The following is a 23,672-nucleotide window of genomic DNA, read 5'->3' as shown; positions in this document are numbered from 1 at the left end:
AAGTCCTTCTGGTCATGTAATGTGAGACAAGAGCAGAGTTTCATTTAGTTTATAAATTTAGTATGGCTTTCATAAAGTTCCTCTGCTTGCAGCTTCTTCTCATTGACATCCTGACTGTTTTTGAAGCACATTTTACCACTCACCGTTACCTGTGTTCTCTGGTTTTCTTATTATAGCTGACCAACAGCTCTCAGTCTCATTCTCTCTTATTTCCTTTTCCTTTTCTTTGGATTGTGTCCTCATACCACCTCTTCCTTCTGCCCACACCCATCTCTCCAACAACAATTTCCATGTAACTCAACCTATCTCTGAGCAGAATTGCTTGCTTTGGTTTTCGTAAGTGACTCATTTTTGGACTCTTGAATTAAACATCTGTAACCATGACGCAGCGGGCCTCGCTGTTGCCTCACAGCAAGACGGTTCTTGGTTTGATTCCATCTTGGGCCTTTCTGTGGGTTCGCTATGTTCTCGTCATGCCGCATGAGTGTAGGTAACAGTCTCTGATCTTCAAGAAAATGATTGAAGGAGTGATGGAACACGCATACACACACATTAACATTCAGACAAATGCTGTCAGGCAAGTGTTTGCATACCGCACAGAGCTGTGTTAAATGTATGGTGTTGAAATATCACACATGTTCATGCGAAATCACTGAGAAGGCAAGCAAGTTTTTAAAGACAAATAGGTGGCACACTATAATTCAAATGTGGGTCTTGGTGTCTGGGTGAGGCTAGGCCAATGCTCTCACTGTACAGACAGTTAATTATGCAGTAATGTATGCACAGCCCCTGTTACCCTGCACTTTCCTCTCATTATACAAGCACTGCACCTATTTAGCGTGTGCTTTGATTCCCTTTCCTCTAAGCAGCAAGAAAAAGAAATAGTCTGTGTGCACATGAATGCCAGTGTTAAAATAAGATATGTTTTATATGTACAGCAGTTCTGTAGCTGGATATTCTGATTTAATTTGACTGGAAAAAAATATGTGAATACCTCTCCATCCACTTTCATCCATCATTTCTGTATTTCCATCTTCCATCCATTTGTCTCTCGCTGTTGGTTTCCAGAGAGATGGATATCTAAGAAACACGTGATAAAATGAAGATTTTGTCTGAAGTCAATCCTCTGTCACCTGAGGACAACTAACACAAAATAACCATGTAATCAGACTGACTGAGAAACTCTCTTTCTCTCTCTCTCTCTCTCTCTCTCTCTCTCTGTCTCTCTCTTTCTCTCCATCTCCAGGTGTTGGCGGGAATAAAGAAAAGAGATTTTTAATTCGACCAGCCACTGTAAGTGCTGTGGAAAACCAAATGTGGCGGTTCTTCTGAGGGTTCTTCTACATCGAAATTTTTCACCTGCGTGGGCGTGTAGTTGTCTTATCCTGGGGTGCCAAAGCTTTGTCCTGGCTGAACTGCAGCCATGGATGTGGCTCTGGTAGACTTTGAGAGCCTGGATGACCTCAATGGCAGCCAGGAGAATGAGGCGGATGAGACCACAGCTCTTAGGGTGGATATGCCCTCAGAGCACAGCAACACAGGCAACAGCCACCTTCTTCAGGGTAATGAGCCATCCTCCACACATTCTCATCATGTACCCTCTGGCATGTGGGAACCCACCCCCCATCCCCAGAGACTAGGAGTACCTCAGTCACCACATATGCCAACTCCAAGCAGGCAGGGGCGCAAAAGTTGCACCAGTATGATCTCCAACTGGAAAATGCTGCTAAACTGTGAAAGCACTAAAGAAAGTGAAACAATTTTTGACCGTCTTGCTAAGGAGTGCTGCGAGGATCTATTTGTAGATAAGCGAGGGCTTGATGACGGATATCAGAAAGTCATCATCAACATCGCTGGTCTTCGTTTTGAGACACTGCTAAAAACTTTGGACCAGTTTCCTGACACACTTCTAGGAGATCCTTCAAAAAGGATGGATTATTTTGATCCAATGAGGAATGAATACTTTTTTGACCGGAACCGACCCAGTTTTGATGGAATCTTGTATTACTATCAGTCAGGGGGAAAGATCAGACGTCCTGCTAATGTTCCGTTGGATGTGTTTGCTGATGAAATTGTGTTCTATGAGCTTGGAAATGAAGCTATGGAGCAGTTCAGAGAAGATGAAGGATTCATAAAGGACACTGAGATCCCTTTACCTGATAAGGATGTGTACAAGCAGTTCTGGCTACTGTTCGAGTATCCAGAGAGCTCCAATGCAGCTCGAGGTGTGGCGCTGGTGTCTGTTTTTGTTATTGTCATATCCATCATTATTTTTTGCATGGAAACATTGCCGGAATTCAGAGATGACCTGGACCCGGTGGTGCCCACAGGAGAAGAGCCTTTCAATAGATCGGGAATGTACATGTCTGCGACTTCATTTGGTGTACAGCCCACAACTTTCACAGATCCCTTCTTCATCATTGAAACTGCCTGCATTGTATGGTTCTCCTTTGAGCTGTGTGTGAGATTTCTGGTCTGTCCGAGCAAAAGAGATTTTTTTCACAACCTCATGAACATGATAGACATTATATCCATTATTCCATATTTTGTTACTGTAGTTACTGAACTAATTACAACACCAGAGGAGAACTCAGGACAGAACATGTCGTTAGCCATTCTACGCATCATCCGTCTCGTCAGGGTGTTTCGGATATTCAAACTCTCCCGTCACTCCAAGGGACTGCAGATCCTGGGACAAACTTTGAAGGCTAGCATGCGTGAGCTTGGCTTGCTCATTTTTTTCCTTTTCATTGGAGTCATCCTTTTTTCCAGTGCAATCTATTTTGCTGAAGTAGACGATCCTAACACACAGTTTGTCAGTATACCCGATGGCTTCTGGTGGGCTGTGGTTACCATGACCACTGTTGGATACGGGGACATGTGTCCCATTACAATGGGAGGTAAAGTAGTGGGCACCTTGTGTGCCATTGCAGGTGTATTGACAATTGCTTTGCCCGTACCCGTTATTGTGTCCAATTTCAACTACTTCTATCACAGAGAAACAGAAGCAGAGGACAAGTGGCCCTTGGCAGATATTGCTGGGAAAATCAAAAATGGTGAACCAGATACTAAAACAGGTAGCAAGACCTCACTCAATAAAGCCAATGGTACCTGGCAGAGTGACAAACAGAGATAACTAGTGGAGGATATGATTTAATAGGACAGACATTTCCTAGAAGTAAAAAAAAAAAAAGTGATATAAAAAAAGAGAACAAAAATGAACTGGTGTGATTTCCCTCAAGAAATTGTGTAATGAGATCAATAATTACACATTTGTACTTCATGAACAATATGTGTGCAAATAAACACCTGGAGTTTTCTCTAATATGAAAATAAAATTCAAAAAACAGCATTAATTTATTAGATGTTATAATGATTGTGGTCAGGACAATATATAAACGTGTTTCAGTGGATGCAGGACACTGTTTTTAATCTACAGCTAGAACATAATGATTAGGCACATGCTCAAAAAAGCACAGACAGATTTAAACCACCTAAAATAAAAGACACATTATTGTACACATCACAGCTTAAAATGTTTGGGTATATCAGTGGAATTTGGTGCAGAACTACTTCTTACTCTAACTCAGTTTATGTTTTTCTGATTTACTGGTGAAGAAAATGTGAGCAGCCAGTCATGTTAGTGTATGTCTGACTACATGTTTTACATCGTGTGTTTTACATCCACATTATGGGAACCTACCTTCCTTTTTGAGGACATAACGCTGGTCCCCATAATAAAAAATCTTTTTTTTTTTTGGAGTGAATGTTTGGTTTAAGATAAATTTAAGGTGCTGCACATGAGTAAAAAGGGATATTAAAAAAACAGAAAAAATAGAAAAATCAAAGACAAAAAATAATTGTCCTGTAAGTGTTGTGGATGAGTAGCTTATATGCGATTTGTAGGATATAGCCTATCTGTAATAATTGATTTAGAAATATATCATGATTCTGAATAACTTTCAGATTCATGTGTTCTCTTTGATAAGTAGTGTGAGTAAGAATCTCCACTATTGCTAACTTTACTGTCTTTACACAATGTATTATAACAGGGTGCCTTATATTATGTAATGTGTTACATTTGCCATACATAATCTTAGATCAATATCTGTGTTTATCATCTTTTCAGTATTTTGAATGAATGTTTTGGCATTCGTCCCAGAATATGACGTAGAGAGTGGATACCAACATTTTTCATCATTAATGAAAATCTCACAAATCAGTGGCACCATGATTAAAGAAATTAAGGACAAATATAATTGCTATGCAAAGGAAACTACAAGGACAAAGGACATTATAGGCCAATGATCCATCTTATTTAAAAAGAATGATCGTAAATAATGAATCAATGTACTATTCCTGAAGTACATTTCATGAATACCTCTCCCAACATTTTAACATGTTTTTATGTAATAACAGAACAGGGTTAAGTGACTGGTATTAATCAGGATCTTAGAATAGTACCTTACAGTATCTTTGTACAGCTGCAGACTTGTGTAATTGCTGAAACTCTGGTTGAGGATATGATCCATTATTATAAATATTTGTTTGTGTTTGACAATCACCTTCATTATGATTATGACTATAGACTAATGTAATTTTTAAGTTCCTCGTCTGCACTTGTTGGCATTGGATGCAAAATGTTTCGTACACCACTGAGATCAATATACTCTTTGTATACAATTTACTGCAACGTCTGCAATACATTTTTAAAATAAATTTTAAATAATACCTCCTCGTGCTTAATGTGTATTAATATAAACATGTTATGCGTCCATGTTATCCTTTTTTTGTGAAAGAATGATATGGAAATATAGTGTCAAGGGGTTCTACAGCTTCTTCCAACCTCCAAAAACATGCAACTTAGGAGACCTGGTCATTTGGTATTTGTTTGTCTTTCATGGATGGATGGATGGATGGATGGATGAAAGGATGCATGGATGAATGGATGGATGGATGGATGGACGGATGGATGGATGGATGATATGGATGTTTTCCTTTTCAATGAAGTTCCTTCTTACTTTCAGTAATTTAAATAATTAAATATGTTCTTTTTTTAAATATGTAAAATATCAATTTATGGAAAAAATGTGTTTGACAAATTTGTCAGAAGCTTGCTTGTGGTGTATTTTGCACATTCAATATTTTAGACTCCCTCGATCAAGGAGAATTTATTTTTATTCGACAGCTCAACCGAGATGTTTTCCATCTGCTGTTGTACAGATGCAGTTCCTCCAGGATAACTTGATGATAGGAACTCTGAATTATGAATGCTTGTATAACCCAGATTATTACTAGACAGCTAAAATGAAGGTTATTCAAGGACAAAGAGTGAAAACAGAGCTGCCAATGAAAAGAGAGAAAGGAGGGATGAATGACACTCCTGGGAGAACATGAGAGCAGAATTCATACATTACCTGGTCGCCGGTAATGGACTATCAGCCACATTAGATCGGTTACAAGTGAGTCAGAAATAGCTGACAGTTCAAATATACTCCTGGAGCCCTATAAATAGGCATGTATGTGCGCGCGCACACACACACACACACACGCGCGAAAAATTTGAAGAATATGGTAAAGAAGACTCATAACAAAAAAATCAATTCTGTCCTCTCCTGAAAGTACCATAGTGAAATTTAATGTTCTCTTGTGTTCTTTCCTGAGTGTATTTGATATAAAAATCTATAATCTCAATAGGAAAAACTGTGGTGTCACCAAAACCTCCCCAAACTCAAGTTTTAACATGTGTGGCTGACCCACTGGTAATGTCACCCCCACCGGTGCTCTTTGGTTATGACTAGCCAGTCGGTTTGCTGATGTGCTATATTTAAAACAATACTGTACATGTTAAAGTGAAAGATTTTAGATTCTCAGGTACTGCAAAAAGAAAGTAATGTCTTTTTTAAAATGTTCTAAATTTGCATGTGGCAAAAAAAAACAACAACGACCCAACAACACAAAACCTGCTTTATCAAATCAGCTTCACATATTAATTGATTTACATCCAGTCATCTGTTTCAGTCATTTGAAATGTATTCTTCTGTTCAATACTATTAGTACTTTTCATTCTTTAAAAAAAAAAAAAAAAAAGATTTAACTCCAGGGGTACTGCGGGGGGCGGCGGTGGGTGGGTGGGGGGGGGGGCTGGATTTCATCCCAACTGACATTAGATGAGAGGTGGGTCACGCCCTGGACAAGTCAGAAGTTTATCATAGGACTACATAAAAGGTAGATGACCGTTTGCATTTGTGCCTATGGCGGGTTAGAGGGGTTGGGTTTCAAAGCTTGGGATAATAGCTGATTTTTTTTTTTACTAGAAACACTATTAAGCCACAGATTCAGATATGTTTAGGATATCTCCTTTTGAAATATTAAGTCAATCACTGGGGACAAAAACAGCTTTTCATACTATTCATGATGTGTCTTTCTTGTGCTGATTTTACCTTGAGTATGTGTGCGTGTGTGTGTGTGTGTGTGTGTGTGTGTGTGTGTGTGAGAGAGAGAGAGAGAGAGAGAGAGAGAGAGAGAGAGAGAGAGAGACAGAGAGAAAGAGAGAGAGAGTCTGTGTCTCCTTTTCGCGCGTCACTGTTGGGTTTTAACCATAGCCATTCAAGCCGACTGTTTCCCCGGCAAGGTTGGGTAGGTCACAAAAATTGTATTCCATTACAGCCACTAGATACCTCATCAAAATTGTAATCGGTAATTAAATCCAGGGGATTACCCCCATTAAGAGATTCCTCCAGATTACTCAGATTACTTTGTGTTGTGGTTGTATAAACATGTTATAACGTTTGTGTGTGTGTGTGTGTGTGTGTGTGTGTGTGTGTGTGTGTGTGTGTGTGTGTGTGTGTGTGTGTGTGTGTGTGTGTGTGTGTGTGTGTGTGTGTGTTGTGTGTGCGTGTGTGTGTTTGTGTGTTACATTTTCAGACCACCTTGACTGCTTCAATCTGGATTACTTATGGTTTTCTTTAATAGTCTTTCCACTTTTATCGTATGTGTAATATCTTTTGAAATGACAATCACACAAATATTTCATGTTTGGTGGGATCACATTTAAAAATAACATTTAAAAATAAAGACTTTCATGGATTTCTCAAATTTTCCCTGTCAATACAGAGCGATTTCCAATAATAGTAATAATGATATATGTAATGTAGTTATTTCTCAAAATATTTTTATTCTATAATTAACAATATAGTAATATGCAACAGGGCTGGTCTTGTTTGGGTTTTTTTTTACATGTTAAAAATGATATAAATCATATCAAAGAAAAATGTCTGTCAACTATCATGCAAATAATTCATACATATCAAAATACAGAGACCAACAAACACATACTAGGAATATGAGTGAGGAGTTGAGGGAATTCAAGGTTGTTTTTTTTGCCTAAATGCTCATGAGGTTGTTTGTGTATCTGACAGGAGGAGTGTTAACTTAATGTCTGAAGATAATAAACTGTTTAAGATGCCAAAAGTACAGTCAGACACAAACTGACACATAAACACACAAAAACCCATCTGAACTGGAAGGATTTCCATGTTCATCTGTTATGTCTACCTTTCTGATTTACTTTTTATTGACCTTTCTCACTTTTATTACACCAGTTCAAATTAACTAAATTACAGTGGGGACTTTTTCAAAAGGTGGACATGCTGTGTGTGATCTCAGGGCTTAAAATGCACAATGGAAGATCACCGTCAAGTGCTAAAAGATGCATGAGAGCGCTCAGTCATTAACGAGATGCTTTGATGGAAAGTTCCACATCGAAGTGAGAGATATGGGGAGGGAGGAAGAGGGCACAAGGTATAGGATAGAGTAGACGGTGTGTGGCGCAAGGGAAAGAGTCAACCCAGGTTATTTGTGTCCAAACTGGGGTTTTCCTCCTGAAGGGCCTATGCTGTGTCCATGGCTGTGCACGTGTTCCTGCCTGTGTGTGTGCATGTGTGTGTGTGTATGTATGTGTGTGTGTGCGTGTGTGTACTACACACACAGCCCTGCGTCATTACAATGTAATGCAGTGAAACAGAAAACATGAACTTTGGGATCACTGGATTTCCAATTTAAAGTCTATCTAACTGAAATAGAAGTATTTACAGATGATGTCATTTTTATATTCCAGACTAGACGCAATTTATGTCAAATTTAGTTCATGTTCACTGATATGTTCATTGAATTTCCATAGATTGAATGAACTATTTCACAGGTTTTGATACATCTTGGCAAAAGGAATGAGTATATCTCAAGATTTATTGAACTTTTTTCATGATTAAGGCTTTTTGTTCAATTGCATAAAACAATGCACACAAACTACGTGGTAGACGACCATTACAGGGGTCAATGGTTGAAGCATGCACTTTGAAATATCAATAAATTTAAGAGGTGATCCTGTTGAAAATCACACTGAGTGAAATAGTTTTTTCAACGCTTAAACTAACACTGATGTCAACCTGAATTCAGGCTGAGCTGCTTTATTGGAGTTAAGATAACTTAATTGTCAGTGATGTGTGTTAGTTTCTCCAGTGATACCAATTCCAACTTTAGTAGATGCAAATAAGGGCAATGTTTTATTGACAGTAGTATATTGATTTCATAGATTATTATTGTAAGATTTTTCAACATGCATAAAATAAAATAATTGGATTAGTTATTAAATGAAAAAATGAAATGGGTGCATTTTTACATAAACTTAGTGTACTGATACAAATCATATGACCTTAAATTAATGAATTGCTTTGTATCTTTAAAGGGATGGAAAAAATTGAATGAAAAAGTGATGAGAAACAAACAAATACACAAAAATCCACTCTCATTCATTAAAACAGGCAGAGTCCACTGCTCTGGTGTGAAACTTGTCAACATCTGCTTAGGTCTGCTGATTGGACGACTAGGATTAATGAAAATGATCCCATGCAGATCCAAAAGATTAGGTATGTTCCACACAAACAAACGCAGCCTGACAGTCACATTGGTATCATCTGTGTTGTAATGTTTTTAGAAGAATCAAAATTCACGAGAATCTCACATTTACAGCTCAAGATAATCAGAATGCAGTCTGCATTCTGCGTGCTCATGCTGTATGTATGGCACTATTAGTTTCCATGACTACATGAGCCAATTATTTCTTGTTAGAACAGGTATGTTTATTTCACCAAACATACATTGTTGGAGATCACAGGAATACTGACTTCAGATTATCTCAAATCCAATTTGGAGAGAAACTGAAATCCAATTTGATGCCAACATGACATCACATGACTTAAGAAACCTCTAATTATTGTCGTTATTCCACTACAGGTGCACCTTTCAGTCCTATAATGTTGGTGCACTGTTTTGTAAAAATCACAATGGATTGGTGTTGTGCTGCTGTTGTTTTGTTGCCATTGCTTAAACAAAGTATAGCAGTATGCTATATATTTTTCTTGCTAAAAGATGCATGAGAGTGCATATGTTTCGTTCTAGCTTTGGATTTCAGCCCTTCTACATTTCTCTCATTCACGTCAACAATACGACTGCTCTGTGGTGTTTTTTTGTACTTTTTGTTTGAAGGTATTTATGTCGCCTCACATTGTAAACAAGTAACCAAATTACTAAAGCTTACAGATTGCATTTTTTATTGTATTTATTTATTTATTTATTACAACTAAAAAAGTAATGGTTGGAAAAGCTTAGAGAGAAGGAGAGGGAAAGAGCAGGAGACATTTTTCCAATTTTGCCATTTTTTAAAATTTATAATCATTTAATATGGATTATAGAGTAATGCCAATGAAACTTATACATTTATTTGAAAGTCAGGTATATAACAATAATAGCTAATGTGACATGAAAAACATTCTATGGTTGTATTTCTTATCCTTAACAGCATATTTGTTTATATCTGAGTGGTTCAATGGACAGTCCTGCATGTCAAGCAGTGAAGGTCGCATTCTCTTTTCATCATCTCAAAGGTCATGATAATTTCTTTAAAGTGACCCATCGACAAAAAAAAATCAGTCTTCTCTATCTTTCTTTCCTTTGCTGTCTCACACACGAAACAACCCACACCTTTTTTTCATTGTCTAAATTAAAAATAATTAATTGTGACTCCCACAAAAAAATATTGATGTCCTATCACAGCAGTGGAATATGTTTTGTTCTCCCTGTTTGCGGTAGACTAAGGAAAAGGTCATGTACCTGAGGGGTATCCTCACCAAAATGTCATGTCCATCATTTCCTCAAATCAAATTTTTATGACCTTGGATAGAAGAGAGAAAATTATCTTTATTCTTTTTTTAATACGAATTTGCTCTTTGTTCATATTATGCTCAATGAAAGAGCCCCTACAGCATCTCAGTTGCACAGATACCACACTGTGACTTTACAAAGCCAGGTGGTTGCCAACGGACTGGTTGGATCAGTGGCTGGTTTAGGACAGCAGCAGATGTGTGTGTTATCCGTATGATCCATCCACATCCATTATATAAGAGAATCTGTTCACAGGTATTGAGCCATCTGTATGAAAAGGGCATGAAGCACAGAGATCAAATGGTATCCTCCACAACAGGGAACAGACCATGCCTGTGTCTCTGCCTCAGAAACACATGAATTTGGGGGTCAGCTAACAAACTAATCACACTACAAGTCTTATTGGACAAAGACAGATTACGTTTATTTTTTAATCGCAGATATGTTGGAGATATGTTGGTCTATTGGTAAAGAGAATTTAGCACAATCTTCACCATTTTTCACATTGAATATAAGATTATGTCACCTGCATATATTAGAATCTTTATTATAAGTAATTTTCTCAAAAGATGTTTCAAAGTTTCATATAATTTCTTCATCCAAAATGAATTGCGGTAAGTGGAAAATTGGTACAGTGTGCAAAAACCCAAATGCATGACTAGTTTTGAATAAGGTGTAATTCATTGAAAGAATTGAAATAAAAAGATATGTTATTTTGCTTGTTTGATAACAGGCTACATGAGCTTAATGGGTTCCACTCAATGTACCAATTTGTATTTCATGAAATAGCATCTGATATGTCCAAATAGCATTTAATTTCTTCCTGATAGACCTGACAGACTTCAGCACATAAGCAACCATGCCACCTTCTGGCATGTATAAATATAAAAATAAATATAAAATGGATCAAATAATGTATCAAAAATCTAGTTTGACAGATATTTGACTCCCCATCAAAATTGAGCAAACATTTATTTATTTATTTATTTATTTATTTATTTATTTATTTATTTATTATTTCAGTGGTCTGTACCTTTGTAGCAGAAACAGAACTTGTGTCTATATATCAGCGATGGGAGTTGATTCCTTAATTCATTCATTATGTTTTACCACTTATCCATTCTGAGTCTAACAAACAGCTGCAGCCATTTATTGCTGGGTCACATAGATAAATAACAATTCTTCACATAGGAAAGTTCCAGATTCCCGGGTGGATTTGACCAGAGTAATTGAGAGGCAAAAGCTCTATCTACTTTGTCACAATACTGCCTAAGGCTGGAGTTAGTCCATTATTCACAGTCCTCCATTCAACTTTTGAAGACTTCCCTCTCTGGTTTTTTCCATTAGGGGTCGCCACAGTGGACTTTTCCATCTGGTAAAGGTTTTACCTAATCTTTAACCCTCCCTATTTATCAAGGCTTGGGACAGTTACTAAATATAGACTGGCTTTTTCCCCAAAAAAATATTGAGTACTAAATGCCAAATCACTACTCAGTCTTTTTTGTCACTGTAAGTATGCAAGTCACAGGTCCTCAGATGTGTCAGATTCATGGAATTTTGTAAAGGACCACTTATGGATTTCACAAGAGGTTTATAGTGGACAACTTTGTATGGAACCTGCAGCCTTTAGAGTTTAGAGATTGAAAAGCCATTCTTCATTAAATAAGTCACCGGTTTGCAGCCATTCAGGAAAGTGCCTTCAAGGACACATTCACAATATTGAGCAAACTATTCACAGAAAATGTGAATTCAAAGCTGAAATTAGTAGTTGACACTGCAAAACGGTACTTATTTTTTTGTACTTTTTTTTTTCTTCTCAGAGCTTTTGTCTGTTTCCTTATCCAATACTGTGTTAAAGTCTAGATAGAAAATCAAAGTGAATGAGAATGACTTGTGGTTTAGAACATGTTTACTTTCTTCAAATAATTTGGCTGAGCAATGAAAGTTGAGCAGATAAAGCACAAACTAAGTTTTTTTCTCTTACTCTCCTTTAGTTTTATTTAATGCAGTTCCTGGACCAGAGAAGCAAGTTCAGTGGAGAATTTTAAATCCAGGTTGAAATTCCACTTTTATTAATTAATTCTGTTGTATCTTAGCATATCACATTTTCAAACACCATTATGTCATTCACTTTTTAATGTCCTTGTTCTGTTGTAGCTTATATCTTTTTTTGCATTAATTTTAATATTTGGCTTTATAGCTTTTGCAGTCGCATGTATTATTTTGTTCATTGTCCATGAATCTAAAATTTATTTGGACAATTATGCATTGTGAATTTGCACTTGAAATAAAATCGGTTATGACATCATTAGATTTACATCTTTACATTTAAAAAAAATTAATTTCATTTTTGAACTGAAATGTTTAATTGTGAATCATAAACCAGATGTGTTAACCAAACTTCACTTCATCTGTATGTTAGAGATTCTTGACCTGCCTGCTTGTCTGCCGTGCTTTTGGGTTGTCCACCAGTGTTCTTTGAGCCATTACACACATCAATGAAACCGGTCATGAGGAAGTGAAATCCTAGACTCAAAAGAAACAAGCAGTGAAAGAATACACTGTTGGAATGCAAAATCACAGGACAAGTTGTTTGGTGTGTGGAAATGACATTAGAAACACTCCAGTTAAGTCTCCTAGAGCTACTTGTCTGACAACAAACGTGTTAATCGGGGATGCTGCTCTCATTTTTCTGATTAGTGACCAGCGTGAGATTTCTTTTTCACGCAAAGTCAGCTGATGAATCGCTGATATACAAAGTTAGAAGTCGGTTTATTCCAATCCTTGGAAGAATATAGCTTCTATTCCCAAGAAATACTTTCCTTCAACAAAGTTTGTCTTCTTTACTCTTATGACATAGGTACAATATCCATGAAAGGTGCTCAGAGGTCGAGCTATAGAGTTCACACATAAGATTATATTCTTTCATGTCAGTGGGAATGAATTTCAGTCTCCATCTGTGATTGGTTGCACCACACTCGCATTATTCTCTTCTCCCTGTCCTTGAGACCTACACTATAATATAATAAATGAAGTCCAAATTCCAGCCAATTGTTGGTCAGACAAATGATAAGACTTCTAAAGGTTTCTAAAGGAGCAAGCACATTCTTCACAAGCCATTCTTTTCCTTTAATATAAAAGCAATTTTTCCTTCATCCGTAGTGATAATATTTCAAGCAACCCTCAGGCCCCCCAAAAACAGAGTGCAATAACTTGCAAACAAATCGTATTGTCATGAAAGTGATTTTACCAAAGTGTTCCCAATTAATGAAGTGGATGACGTAAAACACAAATTCTTTTTTGTGTTCTTTCCAGCTGAATAAATAACCAAAAGGATTATCTGATGATTAAATTTTTATTATCATCATGATTTTCACAGCATTTTTACTTATTTATGAAATTATAACCAGCAAACATCCAAAATGAAGGTCATTTGAAGAAAAACAAGACTCAAAATGTGTTGTTGCACAGATAATACTTTATATATTTTATATTTCTGTTCAGTGAACTATAACACCTGTCTTACATATACTGCCATTTTTTTGGTTTCTAAAATTTAGGATGGAATGATGAATTGTCTGCGACCTGAGACAGCGGATGACGCGGATGAATGAATGCATGAATGAATGAATGAATGAATGAATGAATGATGAATTATTTGCGAACACATTTGACATCTTCTGAACAGGCAAAGGAGGAACTTTAGGGATAGATGTTTCCTCTGTCCTTCCTGGAGCTCAGTGGTCAGTGTTGTACTGTACTTGCAATTTCACCCACTCAAAGAACAGAATAACAGCCAGTAACCTACAACAGAAAGATGAGTAACAAATAACATCACCCCAAACAGGAATTAGGTAAGATAGCAGTAACTCTGAAGGCACCAAAAAACAATTTCCAGAGGGATACTTCAACAAGTGATGTACTCATACTGATTCTGGATGTTCTTCTTGATGGTGTCAGCCATCATGTTGAAAAAGAACAATGTGAGATGTCTTATGCTATACCAAACCCAGAATCCTGTCTGAGGTGACTGCCTGAACCACGACTCTAGTCTGGAAGAAAGGGAGAAAGGACTGAGTGTAATAGTGACTGTGCAACAAATTAATTAACAATGCAACACTTCTCGTGCCGCAGTTACACATGTATTCACAATGTTCAAATACTTTGTGATAAGCAAACTCCTCATTCCTGGAGACCATAAAGGGATAAGGATGACCAGCGTCTGATCCATGTCTCCCTGATGTCTGGTGGAGATATTTTATGCCTGTGTTTCGGCTGTATCAAGATTCGTTTTTGGTCACTTGCCTAATGAGGACGTTAAATGTTTTCTAGCTCTCACCTAAAACAATTTCTCAAAGTTTTTATAAAGTTTATATCCCTCAACTACTTTTTTTTTTAACTCAACTTAAAGATTATTTCTTCCCGTTGCATTTTGCGATTATGAAGAGAAGTAGAACACATAAACATGGCACCTTCAATAGTTGCTACAGTTTTGCCTGATCATGCACTATGTGTTTAGAGTATTTCTTACCTGTTTCTTGTTTGAAGTACAGGGTAAAACACTGACATGAGAGACAGAAGCAGGTGGGATAAGGTTCTTGTACGGAGTCCAAACTTACTCAGGTAAGTTACTATATTAAACAGCAGCACTGAAAACAAATGATAAAATATGAGTGTAATTTTTCCGAAGATGAAGTGTAGTGTAGGTGAATGAGTGATCGTAAAAGCTTTTCTCTGATTGCTTTGGCAGCTCTTTATTTGTCATCTACATACATAACATGACTAACGTCTGCCAGATTCCAAGTCAAATCATTTAAAAAAAATAAAATAAATATATATATATATATATATATATATATATATATATATGTATATACACACACACACACACACAAACACACATATATATGAAGAAATCAGTAAGTGCAAAACACTCTTGGGTGTGTATGAACTTTACCATTCTTCAGCAGCTCATGGTGGAGAGGACGTTCTTCAATTGGTTTAGCATCAGTTGATTCAACTTCATTAGATCCATCTATCTTCATCTCCTCTCCATTCTCTTTCTCTGTGGAAGCCCTGGGATTTACACAAGTGTGGTGGTCATAGTTCAGCACGTCTTGGGACATTCTGTATGTCAAACATGGAATAAGATCTAAACACAGAAGGACATGTGAAAGAAAAATGAAGAGCGCAGGTCATATTGGGTTGCATCTTTAGGTAAATTTTTATTCTCTATGATACACTTGACCTACCGTTGTCCTGAAGGAACTTAAAGCCATCTTTGTAGCCGTTATCATATGCTTCAGCCAGACTCTAAAGGGAGAACAATAATTTTTAAAGCCATGTGTGACATGGATTCGGTTGCAGTTATTTCTATAAAAACATTAAATGTATAGACTAGTATGTAATTTCTGTCGTGGGCTCTCTAAATCAAAACCAACCTCTGCAGTCATGGGATAGAGGGCATTGAAGATCCTCAAGCAGTTGGCCATGTTACCCTTCAAGATGACTCCATTCACAGCCATGTCCAACATGCAGGGTTTGTCTGTAGGACAGACGTCTACATCTCCAGAGAACGGACTCACCATCAAAGTGCGATTGCAGGGTACGGGTGGAACTGGCTGCATGGTACGAAAACCCCCGTCTACATAAAACTGAAAATCAAAATCCATTCATTATGATAGAAACCAAATAGGGATGTCAATAGCTGGTGAAATGATGATCAAATACTCACTTCTCCTTTGAAGGATGGAGGCACCAAACCACAGTATCCAGGTACAAAGCAGCTACACAGCAAAGCCTAAAGACAATATGTGAATAAAGCTGAAGATAATAGATCCTGTTATTGCTAATGAAGTGTTAAAACTGTCCTTTTTTTTGGGCGATTTTTAATATTTAAGTTGTTCTTCTGTAGAAACACTCACTTGTAAAACATCATCTTTGGACTGGAAGTCAGACAGGATAAAGAGCTTCCCATCAGTTAGTCGGGTCACCGCCACAGCAAGACGCCCATTGGCCATTTTGTGGGCATCAGGGGGAAGATGTTTTCGTAAAATGAACTCCAACCAGTGGAAAACATTGATTGAGGGGTTAAGTGGTCCAAGAATAACACCTTTCAGCTGTTTGGCAAACTGTAGCATCTCATCCCGAACAGTCACTGAGAATGAGGAGACTTTATCTTAGGAACAACATTTTTTTTGCAACAATGAAAGACATGGGGGGGTGGGGGTCACTCACTGAAGCTGATTTCACAGACGACGGCTGCCGCTACCAGTGAACCAGCAGATGCTCCCAATACGAACGGTGCAGCGCTGAGTATCCAGGGTACATGGTTCAAGAAGCAGTGGGCAACCCCTAGCTGGTAGGTGGCCATGAATCCAGATCCAGAGAAGGAGATGGAAGGAGGACTTTTACGATAATGACAACTGGAACTGGAATCTCCTGCAGTCATTTTCTAACTTTGAAAAATAGAAAGTAATTATTAAATATTATTTAAGTATTAAGTATTATTAAACCGGCTGTAAAAGAGAGAGTACAGCAGGGACAACTGCTCCTGCCTTTAACCCCGGCTGAAAGGAATTATGCAGTGAAGAGTAGTCAACAGTTCAATAATCAGTATTTTTAAACCACTGCCAATTGGGCACACAGCATTATCCATGGTCTGACGTAAAACTTCACATCCTCAATGACTTCTCAGAACCTCACGTCTTTACATGACTTTGTGTTGTTCTTTCAATTCACACTGGCTTCTTTGTAATCTAAATTAATTCTCCCTAGCAAAGCAGAACTAATGAATTGATATGCACACACACACACACACACGCACACACACTCACACACACGCAGTTACATCAAAATGTTTGACATTTAACTTTATGATTCTAATGCAGTTTTCTGTAAAGAAAACTGCTGTTTACAACAAAGGGACAAAAAAGCAATCCTGACTTACCCAACCTTGATAAAATAATTTAAAAAAAAATCATCATTCTGTGCAATGATCTCATTCAGATTTTTACAAGCAAGTTACCATAATACCACAGCAACCCCTACAGGCTGTATGTTGGCTCTGACGTTGGAGATCACTTCTTCTTTCTACATTTTATGAGCTTTTTCATTGGATGATATGGAGATTTTTCTACCAGTCTAGTGTGGTTCTGGTTTTTACAGTAAGTAATTTATTTACTCTATGAAAGGATTTACACAGCGTGATCAATAAATCCCAAAATGATTCACACCAACATTATTTATTGAGCAAATTTAGGAGGTGTCGTTTATGATAAACCGAAACATTACTGTACATTTTTAACCATCTACTACCTACAGTGTTTACAGATTCTCCCTGTCCATATATCTGCTTGTTTGCTTTGACTTTCATACTGCCATTTTTTGCTGCAGTCTAATTGGCTGGTTGAATATTGATGTATTTCCTTTCGCAGTTTTCAGTCCTTTAATATTCATGTTTGTTCCAAAATCAGACTTAACATTGATTGACAGTAAAGTAAAAGGTAATATCACAGTATGAACTATGCTAAAAACACATATAAAATCATCTTTCTTTCTTTTTTTTCTCCTCATATCATGGGTGAATTCTGATGCTAACCACTAAATCAAAGAACATTTTATTTTTCAAAACAAAAAAAATCTATGCATCGACTATTAACACAAGACCACTGTTCCATGGAAAGAGGAATACATCCTTAAAATAAACTGGCATGATATGACATGTGATCCTGCCGGTCAGATTTATTCATTTATTTATTTATAATTTACTTTTTAGAAGGAATAAAAATAAATATCCACTGAATACAGTACAATCATCTGTCACAATTTTTGTTATTGCATAATAAATATTAAACATTAAATATATAATGTTTAATACATAATTTTTCCTATGGCGGAACATCTGGAGAGCTGTGATCAGGGGAAATTTCAAACTGCTTCACACCAAATTCTTGTGAAGGAATAATATCTGGAGAGTTCCTGTCCCAAGGAGTATGTTCTGGGGATTCAGTGGGGTCAGCAACCTGTTTCCTGACATCTTGAGGGAGTTTCAGAAACCTGAATAAGAAGTAGAACAAGAAGAATCAACCTTTATTAGGGGAGGCAGAGAGGAGGCAACAACAATAAGCATGTGTTTCAGCGGGGAAAGAGCAGGAGATGAATGGCGACTGAGAGGAAGACAGACCTGAAGTGGAGTTTCTGTCCCGGCTCCTTTTTAATGATATTCAGCTTGTAGTAGTGCCGCAACGCACGGGACATTTTCTCATAGGTCATGTTGTCTCGGTTCTTTAAAAACAACCAAAAACATAAATACCCAGTGGTCTGCGGGGCACCTTTGACTCTGGTCTCGTCTACAAAGTTTTCATCCACGCTTGACTTGATTTGGGTTGAACCACACAGACCTGCGTTCTCACCTTGTGGTTTCCCCAGAGACGTGCCAGTCCATTGGGGTCGACCACCTTGAACACCAGGCTGTCCCGGTCTTCCCATCGGATGTATTCTTGATAACGGTCATCACACAACAGCTGATACACATAGTCCCAAAGCAGTCTGCACTCTGGTCATGATTAAATCCACAAGAACATGCATGTCGCTAAAGTCTTCACAAACATGAACAAGGACTTTGTTATTATCATTTTCAAACATACCACCATCACATAGCTTTTTTTTCTTTTTCTCATAAGTGCCTTTGAATTTGGTCTGTTCTGTTTTTCTCTTTGTTCATCAGAAGTAAAAATATATGTAAGAACTACCCAAAAGGTTTATTTTTTACTCGCTTGTTCAGAATAAAACCTCTGCTGCACATTCAGGGAAAATCAAATACATCCAAAAAAATTGAGCGTCTAAATGTACAACTTTGGATTATTATGGTCTACCGTAAGAATCCATGCCTGAGTATCCCGCCCCCTGGTGGTTGGAAACGTCTTTATTTTTCCATTTTGAAAATGCGTTTCCAATTTTTAGAATTGTCCATCTTTCTTGGACAACTTAAGAAAATACTATATTTCAACTTTAGAAAAAACAACCTTATAGACTACCTGGGATTCTGCCGTTTGCTTTACACAGTGGGCTGCTTGGCTTCTCACGGCTGGATAGGTTGAGTGGCTCCTGTGTTTGTGGAGGACACCGTTTGGGAGGCTTTACGGTGGAAGCTGCTGGCACACCCAAGAGAGAAAACGAAGTTAAGACACAGACTGCAACAGAGAGGGACGGATAATGAGACATCATGATAAATGATGACATTTGGAGGGATCTAATTCTGATACTGCTGACTGTTGTACCCACCGGAGTGTGACAGTGGAGCAAGGCTTGTAGGAAACATCAAGGGCTGATTTGTGAGAGGTGCTGAGGGTACCGGCTGATTTATCACAGAAGTTTCAACTGCTGGCACTGCAGTTGTGACTGTAAGGGAAACTAGAGCGAAGAAATATGAGGAACTGTGAAACAAAAAGTCTAAACTGAAAGCAAAAGTGATTTTATAGCAGTTGGAACATTTCCACAAAAGAGTAACACCAAGTACAAAACCAAAGCCCTCCTTCAGCGTAAGCGCTTGTATGCAGTGTATCAAACAATGTCAGTGATTTGGACTCTGGAGCTGTATTATAATCGGTTTCCACATAACCATGGCGCACCCACAGCTCCCAGGAAAGTACATTTTTTATGGTAGGTTAAAAAAATATTGTGGGTTACAAGTAGAAAGTAAAGTAATGTACTCATGTACAGTTTTGTTGTGCCTCTACTTGAGTTTTCCAGATAGTGAAATTATTTTCGGCAAATAAAATGCTTTTTGTTTCTCAACATTTTTCCAAAGAGGTCAGCTGCTATTAACAAGGCAAATACACAGTCTGCATATTTGCCTTATTATTTTTGTTTTGCTACATCCCTACATCCTCTATATATCTCTATATTGTTTTCTGAGTTCCCTGAGCGCTACTGACACCCTGTATGTATCAGGATGAAACTAACCGTAACCGATTTAAAGTATAACTGTATCCTATACGTCGCTGACCTTTGTGATCACTGCCTGTAGGAAGCTGGAGCTCTTGATCGCTGTGAGGGGATCTCTCGTGTATCTGGTTGTGGGAACCTGGCAGGGGGGGAGATATATTTGGGGCATTGCAAACAAAACTTCTTCTTTGCTGTTTTACACACTGCAGGATTTCATAGAGAACATCTCCTGTGGAAAGCAGAGAATACGTATGAAAACACAAATGGAAAAAACTCATTAGCTGACGCTGGTTCTGAATAGAGAATAATTTACCGGAGCTGGGGCAGCGACGTCTGAAGTCTTCCTTTGTGAGCAGGCAAAGGGCTCGGCCGTTCATCTCGAAGCGTCTCTTTTCTGGGCAGCGCAGTGAGTACTCCCTCTGGGCCCATCGGAGCCAGTGGGTGACGTCTTCCTTATCCCACAGAGACGGGTTTATTCCTACAGAACACATTAGTTAGAAAGACTTTATTACAGGACATCCAAATATTTTTAAATCAATCCACTAGACTTGTCCAAAGTTCCTTAAAGACGTTTCACCTCTCATTCAGGAGGCTTCTTCAGTTCTTGTGGCATTAATCTCCCCAACTATATATTTGAATAAGCTCACTTGAAAAAGTCTCACGCTGTCACACTGTCACTAACTCCACCCACTACCTGTCAATCAAGTGCCCAACCAATCACGGCGCATCTGCCAGAAGGAATTACGTGACCCATATGGCGTAAGGCATCTGCTACGTTACGAGAAGAAAAAACTACACATGGACTTCCCAGTTAACATCATTTTAGAGTGTCATAACTGTTCTAACAATTTTCATGTTTTTGCGCAGAAAGTCCAAACAGAAGGAACGACACAGAAAACGGAAACAAAATCTGAGTGAAACATAAACTGAAATAGGAAAGGATTGTGTCACAAAAAGAGAAGCATTATTTACCCAGGGCCAATGAGTGCCAAGCACAAAAGGAAAATTGCCAAGAAAGGTGGGGTACACAAAAAGTGTGCTATACATTCAGTGGGTTAAAGCCTATAAGCATTTTACCATTTTAATTTACTATCTACCTTGCTCCATAGACAAGGTAGCTATTTATTCTTTTAATGTTAGGTATGAAGTTTGCTATTATTATTTTATTGTGGAATTTCAATGGGTTCATGCGAGCACATATATACGTGTGTGTGTATAATTGTGGGTAAAATTATTTCATTACAGTATATTCTACAGGAAAGAATATACTGTATATTATAAAGATAAAGAAACAACATAAATGGAGTTTGACTCACGCAATCGTCCAGGTAGATGCCATAAGTCCTCCAGAGAGGAGGGTCTGACCAAAGGAGCCTGACGTGGGGGGGAGTGACGCTCACTGAGAGGAACGTGGGTCTGGTTCTCCTGCGTTATGGACGTAGGAATGTTTGATCTGCATTTTTCCTGCAAAAAATTCCACCCAAACACGCACCCATAGACATGCATATCTCTTAGAGCCAGGAAAGAAAACCTATAAAATAGTTATGTTCTAAATTTGACTGAAGTGAGACATTTTTAATAGCTTTAAAAATATATATTAAAATGTCTTACTTTTAAACAGCATAATGGATTTGGCACTTTTTTTGGCACTTTTTTTTCTTTCTTTACAGATAGCACTGTGATTAAGTTTTCTCTTGAGAACTAACCTTGGTCGAAAGTGACGGGTGAATGTTCTCCATGGAAATATTCCTTATTTCATTTGGTCCAAACAAACAAGGTGAAATTCTCGCAAACGAACAATTCCTCAAAGAAATGAACACGAGTTGCAGATCAAATCACCCCCAAATCAATATGAGTAGAATAACCCTTCGAAAACACGATAAACCCGTTTTTTCATAAGAGATCCTTCCGGGAAATGAAAACGAAAGAAACTAAATCCACGCAAGTAGAAGACGGGGGGGGAGGGGGGGGACAAATCATTTGTTTGCACATTAACAGAGAAGCACGATTATAGAAACGTTGCGTTATAGATCTTTAATATCATCACAAAGGATCAATACGTGACATATAAAATACAAGAATGGAGTTTCGCAAAGTATTTCACAGCCAAGGAGACAGAGGAACGCGTGTGGAGCTCCTCCTCAGTACCGTGCGCGTTACCGTGCGCACGAACGCACGCACGCACACACACACAGGGCAAATCTGGTTATACTAGGGTCATTAGAGAAGAGGCAAGGGATAAATAGCCTTTTGCTGTAGTACATTAACAGAAGACTGTATTTTAATTGTGATATTGCGGAGAAAAAAAAAGTTAATCTACAATTTAAAAAACCTGCCAGAAAAGATTCTTGAGATTTGTCAGATAGAATTATGAGAGTTCAATAAGAACCTGTTCACCGAGGGAGCCAGCAAGTGGACACAAGAGCGTGTTGTTCAAAAATAGCCTCTCTGCCACTACTGCATCAGTTGTAACCTTTAAAATACTTATATTTCTGATTACTTTATTTCACAGCGTTACTGTTATACTGCAAAAACATTACTGTCGCTGTTTGATGATTGACTTGTGCAATTTGTATTTCTTCAATTGGTAATACTACATGTTGTCCACACGGAGGCGGTAGATCCCATCGATAGAAATCTTTTCCTTTAGGCTTTTCCCTTCAGGGGTCGCCACAGCGAATCAGTTGCCTCCATCTAACCCTGTCTTCTGCATCCTCTTCTCTCACACCAACTACCTTCATGTCCTCTTTCACTACATCCATAAACCTCCTCTTTGGTCTTCCTCTAGACCTCCTGCGTGGCAGTTCAGAACTCAGCATCCTTCTACCAATATATTCACTATCTCTCCTCTGGACATGTCCAAACCATCTCAGTCTGGCCTCTCTGACTTTATCTCCAAAACCTCTAACATGTGCTGTCCCTCTGATGTACTCATTCCTGATCCTATCCATCCTGGTCACTCCCAGAGAGAACCTAAGCATCTTCATCTCTGCTACCTCCAGCTCTGTCTCCTGTCTTTTCCTCAGTGACACTGTCTCTAGACCAAAAACATCGCTGGTCTCACCACAGTTTTGTACACCTTTCCTTTCATTTTAGCTGAAAGTCTTCTATCACACATCACACCTGACACTTTCCTCCACCCGTTCCATCCTGCCTGGACACGCTTCTTCACCTCTTTTCCACACTCTCCATTGCTCTGGACTGATGACCCTAAGTACTTAAAATCCTCCACCTTCTTGATCTCTTCTCCCTGTAACCTCACTCTTCCACTTGGGTCCCTCTCATCACACACATGTACTCTGTCTAACTGCGGCTAACCGTCATTCCTCTCCTTTCCAGGACAGACCTCCACCTCTCTGGCTTCTCCTCACTACAGATCACAATGTCTGTAGTGAGAGCAGGGAATGATAGAAATCTGTTGTGCAAATTGATTCATTCAAAAACGACAGACGGGATGCAGTGATTAAAAGGTGGATGGCTGTAGTAACGGAATACTAGAGGCT

At 38.2% G+C, this 23,672-nt stretch overlaps 3 protein-coding genes across 6 annotated transcripts; 1 reads left to right on the top strand and 2 right to left on the bottom strand.

The window, feature by feature from the left end:
• The first annotated feature begins 1,294 nt into the window (after window positions 1-1,294).
• On the top strand, window positions 1,295-3,146 carry kcna10a (potassium voltage-gated channel, shaker-related subfamily, member 10a). Its single transcript, XM_068334727.1, has one exon. It carries the CDS (start codon window positions 1,424-1,426, stop codon window positions 3,134-3,136), a length of 1,713 nt encoding a protein of 570 aa, XP_068190828.1. The 5' UTR covers window positions 1,295-1,423; the 3' UTR covers window positions 3,137-3,146.
• A 10,421-nt stretch (window positions 3,147-13,567) lies between these two features.
• Window positions 13,568-17,026, bottom strand: pnpla1 (patatin-like phospholipase domain containing 1). The gene is made up of 9 exons (XM_068306163.1): window positions 16,459-17,026; window positions 16,146-16,378; window positions 15,956-16,021; window positions 15,663-15,875; window positions 15,474-15,534; window positions 15,179-15,373; window positions 14,753-14,870; window positions 14,151-14,273; window positions 13,568-14,025 (listed from the first exon to the last, which is right to left on the bottom strand). The coding sequence occupies exons 1-9, from the start codon at window positions 16,670-16,672 to the stop codon at window positions 13,959-13,961; spliced, it is 1,290 nt and encodes a 429-aa protein (XP_068162264.1). The 5' UTR covers window positions 16,673-17,026; the 3' UTR covers window positions 13,568-13,958.
• Window positions 17,027-17,245: 219 nt separating this feature from the next.
• On the bottom strand, window positions 17,246-22,071 carry etv7 (ETS variant transcription factor 7). Of its 4 annotated transcripts, none has more exons than XM_068306189.1 (9): window positions 21,876-22,071; window positions 21,486-21,594; window positions 20,483-20,647; window positions 20,231-20,398; window positions 19,507-19,635; window positions 19,260-19,376; window positions 18,636-18,778; window positions 18,407-18,507; window positions 17,246-18,279 (listed from the first exon to the last, which is right to left on the bottom strand). In XM_068306189.1, exons 1-9 carry the CDS (start codon window positions 21,906-21,908, stop codon window positions 18,111-18,113), a joined length of 1,134 nt encoding a protein of 377 aa, XP_068162290.1. In that variant the 5' UTR covers window positions 21,909-22,071; the 3' UTR covers window positions 17,246-18,110. The 4 variants fall into 4 exon arrangements, with proteins under 4 accessions (XP_068162290.1, XP_068162299.1, XP_068162274.1 ...); XM_068306173.1 differs by having other exon boundaries at window positions 17,296-18,279; window positions 21,486-21,633; XM_068306181.1 differs by having other exon boundaries at window positions 17,297-18,279; window positions 19,260-19,373; window positions 21,486-21,633.
• Window positions 22,072-23,672: the final 1,601 nt, after the last annotated feature.

Source organism: Antennarius striatus, chromosome 2 (genome assembly GCF_040054535.1).
Source record: "Antennarius striatus isolate MH-2024 chromosome 2, ASM4005453v1, whole genome shotgun sequence".
NCBI lineage: Eukaryota > Metazoa > Chordata > Actinopteri > Lophiiformes > Antennariidae > Antennarius > Antennarius striatus.
This window is presented reverse-complemented; position numbering and strand designations above follow the sequence as displayed.

Excerpts from the sequence above, each read along its gene's own strand:
- kcna10a (XM_068334727.1), top strand. The coding sequence starts at position 1,424 with ATGGATGTGGCTCTGGTAGACTTTGAGAGCCTGGATGACCTCAATGGC.
- pnpla1 (XM_068306163.1), bottom strand. The coding sequence starts at position 16,672 with ATGACTGCAGGAGATTCCAGTTCCAGTTGTCATTATCGTAAAAGTCCT. Across the intron at positions 15,535-15,662 it reads TCTATCCCATGACTGCAGAG|AGTCTGGCTGAAGCATATGA; the intron begins GTTGGTTTTGAT and ends TTCTCCCTTTAG. Across the intron at positions 14,026-14,150 it reads AAGAAGAACATCCAGAATCA|GTTACTGGCTGTTATTCTGT; the intron begins GTATGAGTACAT and ends TTTCTGTTGTAG.
- etv7 (XM_068306173.1), bottom strand. The coding sequence starts at position 21,908 with ATGGAGAACATTCACCCGTCACTTTCGACCAAG. Across the intron at positions 21,634-21,875 it reads ACCCGTCACTTTCGACCAAG|GAAAAATGCAGATCAAACAT; the intron begins GTTAGTTCTCAA and ends AATTTTTTGCAG. Across the intron at positions 18,779-19,259 it reads AGCAAACGGCAGAATCCCAG|AGTGCAGACTGCTTTGGGAC; the intron begins GTAGTCTATAAG and ends AATCATGACCAG.